The 7854-nt window shown below is 41.1% G+C and overlaps 1 protein-coding gene across 1 annotated transcript in view; it reads right to left on the bottom strand.

The window, feature by feature from the left end:
• LOC104763239 overlaps window positions 1-1315 on the bottom strand; it is a 5926-nt gene extending 4611 nt beyond the window's left edge. The window contains exons 1-2 of the mRNA XM_010486642.1: window positions 991-1315; window positions 169-882 (exon numbers count right to left, since the gene is read on the bottom strand). Of these exons, the coding sequence (XP_010484944.1) occupies window positions 169-882; window positions 991-1315 (1039 nt within the window). The remainder of the gene's footprint in view (window positions 1-168; window positions 883-990) is intronic.

The raw sequence follows: 7854 nt of genomic DNA, 5'->3' as shown, positions 1-7854 counted from the left end.
CAAAACCCATTTTCTGCAACAAAGCTGCCACAAAATCCCACTCAACCCTATCATATGCCTTACTCATGTCCGTTTTTATGGCCATAAATTTCCCTTTACATGACGGATTTGTACGTAAACCATGAAACATCTCTTGAGCAATAAGGATATTGTCTGAGATCAACCTACCTGGAACAAAAGCTGATTGAGTTTCAGAGATAAGACCAGGTAAAACCTTCTTAAGCCGCTGACACAATATCTTAGAAATAATCTTATAACCAACGGTACACAAACTAATCAGACGTAGTTCTGCCATACGAGTTGGCTTGGCCACCTTTGGAATAAGACAAATATGAGTGCGATTGAGATCCTTATCAAGGACTCCCTCCACAAAAAACAGATTAACCAAACCAACAAGGTCCTTCTTAACGATACTCCATGCTTTTTGGTAAAACAAAGCTGTCATCCCGTCTGGACCAGGGGCTTTATCCGGGTGCATCATAAACATAGCCGACTTGACTTCAGCCTCCGTTGCTGGGCCGGTGAGCTGCTCATTCTCCTCTGCCGTAATCACCGAATTAACCTCCCTTAGGGCCTCCTCAAAATTATCCGGATTTGTGGAGGTAAATAATTCATCAAAATACGATACCGCAGTATTACAAATATCCACATCCTCGGTCGACCAGATGTCATCCTTAGAGAACAAACCAGTGATCCGATTACGAGGTCTGCGCTGCTTTGTTAAGGCATGAAAATATGCGGAATTTTTGTCCCCTAGCCGCATCCAATTATTCCGACTCTTCTGATACCAATATATCTCCTCATCCCCATACGCCTGGCGTAAACGATTTTGTAACTCCGAAATTTGAGATGGGGGTATTGAGTCATCAGCCAACGCCACCTCTAATTTTCGTTTCAAATCCTCAATGAGTTCCCTACCAAATGGGACTTGGGATTTGCGCCACTGAGAGATCGCCTTTCAACAATTCACAATTTTCTGCACAACATTACCTGATTCCTGGTCCACACCCCCGCCCCAGCCCCAGCCCGAAGAGATTGCATCCATCAGTCCCGCCTTACCAATCCAACGACGATCAAACATAAAGCTCCGCTTTCCACGCGGTTTTTTGGCCCCAATATTAACCACTAGAGGCTTATGATCATATGCTATCATTGACAAATACTCAATCACAGTGTCCGGGAACAAATCATGCCAATCCTCATTCCCTAAGGCCCGATCCAGCCGACAACGAATAGGCTTTCTATCACGCCAACCCCTCCAGGACAAACAATCACCAAGATAAGGGAACTCCAAAAATCCACAATCCTGAATCATTCCGTTGAAAGAAAGAAAGGATGAAGGATGCCGTAACTTCCCACCCCGCTTTTCATGGTTCCCTGTTAGCTCATTAAAATCACCCACCACGAACCAAGGTGTGGACCGAGTAGAACTAATTCTTAAAAGACGTTCCCACACCAAATCTCTATTCTTGGGGACTGGATCACCATAAATTAATTATCCTTCCTTTGAAAACCGCTTCAATGTCAATTAATCGGTTAGACTCAAATAAAATTGTAACCTGAAAGACATCCTGATTATAAAAAAGAGCCATACCACCACTACAACCAATAGGATCAATTGTCTTAAATTCTTATATACAAAATGACCAACAAACTTTTCCAAAACACAGGTAGGTTGTTTGGTTTCCATGAGGAATAAAAAATCAGGCCTATGTTTCATCCATAAATCCCGAAGATTACCAATTGTGGCCTTGTTACCCAGGCCTTGACAATTCCAACTCACAATATTCATGTAACAAAAATGAAGTTGTGGGAATTAAAAACCCCAAGGTCACCTCCTCCCACCCTCGAGGAGATGAAAAAAACAAAAGTCATACCATGCCAAAATAGAACCAACACGTAATTAAACCATCGTCACCAGAAAGCTTTACCAAACCAGTTTCTTAACATACGTAAGTGATCAAAACCCTTTAGTATCGAGTAAAATAAGAGCAGGCCCAATAGAAGCCCAACACTCGATTCCCATCGCAATACCGTAACCCATTATAGAAAGAAACAATGATTGTCCAGAAAGTTAAGTAAGAAATTAGAGAAGAAGATACACCAACATAAGGGCCAACAAGGATATATTATTACTTGTAGAACAAGGATACATCGGGTACAACCCAAAAAAGCAGAAATCAAAAGCACAATGAAATCCAAAAACAAGTGACTAAAGCCATACGGAACACCCGTTGGTAACTTATTCCAGAGAAACAAAATATGAAAAACCAAAAAGAATAGAACCAGATAACTAGCGTCATCGTCACCTTGTCTCCCGATACTTACTAAACACATCAATCAGCCGCTGAGTTTGGAGGCTTCCCTCCTTGGTGAGAACCGAGTTTCCCATTCAGTCCAACACCCTTTGCGACAACCTTCTTTCGCGGAGATGATAAGGAAAATAGATTCCTCTTCTTGGTGCTAGCACTTGAAAGAGCCCCTTTTGCTTGACCACTTTGGCTCGTGGAGGTTGCACTATTCCTTCCGCTTTTACACCCTGTAACTTATACTCAGAGGCCCCCTCCACAACATCACTAACCGTGCCATCAACCGCTTGATCAGAATGAACCACCTCATCCGCACTCTCCTCCACCTGCGTATCCGTCAGGAGTGTTTCATCCCGGGGACTGCCCTCTATCGCCACACCTTCCTCCTCCATGATAGTATCCATAAAACCCAAAGTAGTGTCTTCCCTGGTGAGAAACGCTGGACCCAGCAAGTCATTAAGATCAGCAGAGAACAACTCCTCTTGCTGCGTCAGTTCCATGGATCCTGAAACTGGAACACTCAGTTCACCATCACTGGGGAATAAATTTGTACACACCCTCTTATCAGCACCCTGTGCAAGAGCCGACACTGGCACCACTGGTGGATCACCCGTAGCCACAGCCTCCTCCAAATTTGGCCCCAAGAAATCATCAAACATCTTCTGCTCTTCAGCAGTAAAGTTGAGCCCCACATCACCTGTACCACCCTGGACTTGACCATCCCCTGAAATGGGGACCTGAGAGGTTGGAACGGAAGGAGGAACCACAGACGTATTCTTCTTCACGAACCTCTCATCGGCATGAGAACCCCATTTATTCTTTCTCCACTTACCACCGAAACCCTGAGCAGGCCGATGATTAACCGCCTGAGAACCAGCACCATGCCCATTCCTATTAGCAGGACCTTGGTGAAGCACCCCTGAACTATCACCACTCAACCCTGACCCAGCGCCTGCAGATGCACCATTCACCATTGCACCCTTATAGCTCTGGAGCTTGTCCTCAGACCATGGTTCAGAGCCATCCTCCAACCTCTGTTTCCCTTTATCACCAAAAAGGGGACAACGAGATACATCATGACAAAGACTATAGCATTTCCGACAGTATCCAAATAAACGCTCATATCGCAGTGATATTTTCGTCTCTTCACCACTGTGAAACTCGATCGTAGCATCAAAGATTAAAGGCTTGAAACCATCCAACAAGATCTTCACCCGACCATTGTCCAAATCAACTTCCTCCACCTCTCCCAAGTCAGCACCAATAGTGCGGAAGGTCTNCAAATCGACTTCCTCCACCTCTCCCAAGTCAGCACCAATAGTGCGGAAGGTCTCATCTGCCCAAAAATGCAGAGGAACTCCCATCACACGAACCCAGAACTTGATGACGTAAGGATACCTCGGATCCACCACTGGCTCCCATCTGACCAAAGAAAGCATCCAATGGTCAAAATGATAGGGCTCCATCTTCAACACCTCCGGAATATCAGACTCTTGCTAAAAGTCAAACTGAAACCGTCCCAACCCCAGATCAGCCCCAACGACCCTCTCCTCCATCTTCCATATCCTCGGCAGCATAAACAACAACGCCTTCATATCTTGCATCACTGGGTTCATACATCTACCAATCAAGGTTTTAGCATAACCCTCAATCAAAGCCGTATTGTCGAACTGTGGGACCTTAATCTTCAGCATACCCCCTGACCCCGCAACATTCCCTTTANCAGCAAGTCATTAAGATCAGCAGAGAACAACTCCTCTTGCTGCGTCAGTTCCATGGATCCTGAAACTGGAACACTCAGTTCACCATCACTGGGGAATAAATTTGTACACACCCTCTTATCAGCACCCTGTGCAAGACCCGACACTGGCACCACTGGTGGATCACCCGTAGCCACAGCCTCCTCCAAATTTGGCCCCAAGAAATCATCAAACATCTTCTTCTCTTCAGCAGTAAAGTTGAGCCCCACATCACCTGGACTTGACCATCCCTTGAAATGGGGACCTGAGAGGTTGGAACGGAAGGAGGAACCACATACGTATTCTTCTTCACGAACCTCTCATCGGCATGAGAACCCCATTTATTCTTTCTCCACTTACCACCGAAACCCTGAGCAGGCCGATGATTAACCGCCTGAGAACCAGCACCATGCCCATTCCTATTAGCAGGACCTTGGTGAAGCACCCCTGAACTATCACCACTCAACCCTGACCCAGCGCCTGCAGATGCACCATTCACCATTGCACCCTTATAGCTCTGGAGCTTGTCCTCAGACCATGGTTCAGAGCCATCCTCCAACCTCTGTTTCCCTTTATCACCAAAAAGGGGACAACGAGATACATCATGACAAAGACTATAGCATTTCCGACAGTATCCAAATAAACGCTCATATCGCAGTGATATTTTCGTCTCTTCACCACTGTGAAACTCGATCGTAGCATCAAAGATTAAAGGCTTGAAACCATCCAACAAGATCTTCACCCGACCATTGTCCAAATCAACTTCCTCCACCTCTCCCAAGTCAGCACCAATAGTGCGGAAGGTCTCATCTGCCCAAAAATGCAGAGGAACTCCCATCACACGAACCCAGAACTTGATGACGTAAGGATACCTCAGATCCACCACTGGCTCCCATCTGACCAAAGAAAGCATCCAATGGTCAAAATGATAGGGCTCCATCTTCAACACCTCCGAAATATCAGACTCTTGCTCAAAGTCAAACTAAAACCGTCCCAACCCCAGATCAGCCCCAACGACCCTCTCCTCCATCTTCCATATCCTCGACAGCATAAACAACAACGCCTTCATATCTTGCATCACTGGGTTCATACATCTACCAATCAAGGTTTTAGCATAACCCTCAATCAAAGCCGTATTGTCGAACTGTGGGACCTTAATCTTCAGCATACCCCCTGACCCCGCAACATTCCCTTTAAACAGAGCACTCTGAGTCATGACTCGCTTTGCTAAACACAGCCGAAACAAACCCCCGATCGAAAAGAAAAAACAGCCCCGACAACTCACCAAAGAAAAGCAAAGAAAACTAAGGAGACAAGCTTGTTTAAGCAGTATAGAATGAGGAAGATAGATAGACCGCACAGAGAATTTATAGTCAATCCCGGAGGACCAAACCACCTTGTCACAGAAGATCTCCAACCCGCAAGAACCGCGACCGAGATCCTCAGAATCACGTCCCTGAATTAACGCGGCTGAAAAGTCACATACCAAACCTAAAGGACCCAGAGAAATCCCGAACCATAAGCTTTGCCTCCCTGGATCAAAGCCCTCTCACTCCAATCCCACATAAACCATACCGATCCGACAATCCCGAGATTACCGCCAGAAGAGAACAAGACAAAATGGGAATTAACAACCCATATCTCCTGCTCGAATCCTCCCCGTGAACCGAATAAGGAAACTAAACCCATAGATCTGAAGATCCTCAATAACAAAGATCAAACCCTCATAAGACTCCATCTCAGATCTAGAAGATCATGGACCCGCAAATCAGAACCCACCAGAAAGGATCTCAAGTCGAAATCCTCCCTCATAATATATTGATTATGAAGACATATTATAACTATTATTCATCTTTTTCATCTTCTAATACTTTTTTTAATGATCGAGTGATCATTACTTACTAATGTAGACATAAAGAAATCTTAGAGAATATACTCACCCTTTACCGCAAAATTTTTGTGACAGTATTGTACTACAATTAAATTTTGCTATAATTGAAAATAATAATATACACCGACTTTTAATCGATAACATAAATTTATAATTTAACACAAAGAATTGAATAATATCTTGATTTAAAAAATATTTAAAATTTTGTGTTTGATTTATAAAGAAAAACTCTGATTTTCTTTAGTCTAATAATTGTAACTCTTGGAAGTAATTGCTGTTCCATTAAGTATATGATAGTTTTATTTTTCCCTTATTTCTATTATTTTACAAATATTTACACAATTATTATATTATGATAGAAATATCTAATTTTATATTTATATAATATCTATTCATATTTTACCTTGATATTTTTTTGGTTGTATTTTTTTCATTTTGTTTTTAGTTTATAATTTATTTTAAATTCTTGTTTTTAATAATAATTAAAATATTACAAAAATGAGTGAATTAATTGATGCATTAATTTTAGTTTTTATGTCTTTTAATGATGTGGATTAATTAGTTAAAATAGAAAATAAAAAGTGACGAGGTGGAGGAAGGAGAAGAGAGAAAAACCAACTTTATATATATAGATTAGTATTTGGCTAGCGCTACGCGTGGGAGTTAGATTAGGGTGTGATATGTGCCTTTTTGGTGAATATTTTTTATGTGTTTTGTTAATTTCTCTTTATATCTATTTTTCAACTTCTTTTGTTTGTTTTTGTTATTTTTTATGGTGATTTTGGCTTTCTTTCAGCTTTTTGTATTAAGTATATTGTAGTCAGTAGTTTTACATTTTTATTTTAAATTAGTTATATTTCTTTATAATTTTGTTTTGCTTTTCAGTTATTTAAATTGCATATGTGTAGATTTTTGTGCATTGTTTTGTTTTCGTCATCCGTTGGATTGATTGTTTTTCTGCATTTTTTCTATACGTGGTTGTAATTCCTTGTTTTTTTTTTAAGAATACGTATTTAACGAAATTTGTGACAAATGTTTGTCAATGCTTTTGTGTAATTTTTAGTAAGGTTTTAAATTTACTTACATTCGGGTGCTTATTGTTTTTTTGTATTACATTGATTGGGCCCAAATATCCGTTTAGGCCTTTAAAGATAGTGGTCTATTCGATGTATTTGTCCTTTAGGGAAATAGCCTGTGTCTTGTAACTGTGTTTTTTCTTCTTTGTCATATATCGCTTGTTGAACGGAATGGTGTGTATCAATATTTCGATCTACTAGATAGTAGAAGGCTGGTAAATCTTATTTTGATGGGCGTACTTTGTTTTGAAGCATCTATTGTATCGATACAGAAAACTTAAATTTTATTCGCGTCTTTGGGGTGTTTTCGTCTTGGCTTCGCATCGTTGGTGGGTAATCGGTTCTCCCCTGGTTAGTTCGTTGAACATCTGTGTTAATTGGTTCTCTCATGTGTACTTTGATTCTCTAATTAATTAATCGACTCTTTTAAGAAGGTAGTTGTAATTTTAGTTTCATTAGGACCATCTCTGTATTTGCCTGGATTTACGGTGTTTTCTATTTTGCTCTATTTGAAATTTCTCATTTTTTGTTGGTTTACGTTTGCATATGTATTGATTCTGAAATAGTACTGGTTGTTTGATAGCTTGGGGAGCTTTTGTTTTGGCTCGAGTTCATTTACAAACATTGATGTTATATGGCGAATTAAATGTACTAATCTTATTTGAGCGTCTCTTTTGTGTTTTACCAGTGTCTACATCTCTTACCTTTTTTCTGTTTGGTGATAGATAGTGTCAACCGGTGCCAAATTAGTTTTATTCAGTTTTAGTTTCGAACACGTTCTGCTTTACAATCTCAAGGAGAAAGTCCCAGACGAAGACTACATTTGTAACCTTGAAGAA

The sequence above is a fragment of the Camelina sativa genome, chromosome 18, assembly GCF_000633955.1.
Source record: "Camelina sativa cultivar DH55 chromosome 18, Cs, whole genome shotgun sequence".
NCBI classification, from domain to species: Eukaryota; Viridiplantae; Streptophyta; class Magnoliopsida; order Brassicales; family Brassicaceae; genus Camelina; species Camelina sativa.
The sequence above is the reverse complement of the archived record's forward strand: the minus strand, read 5'-3'. Positions and strand labels throughout refer to the sequence as shown.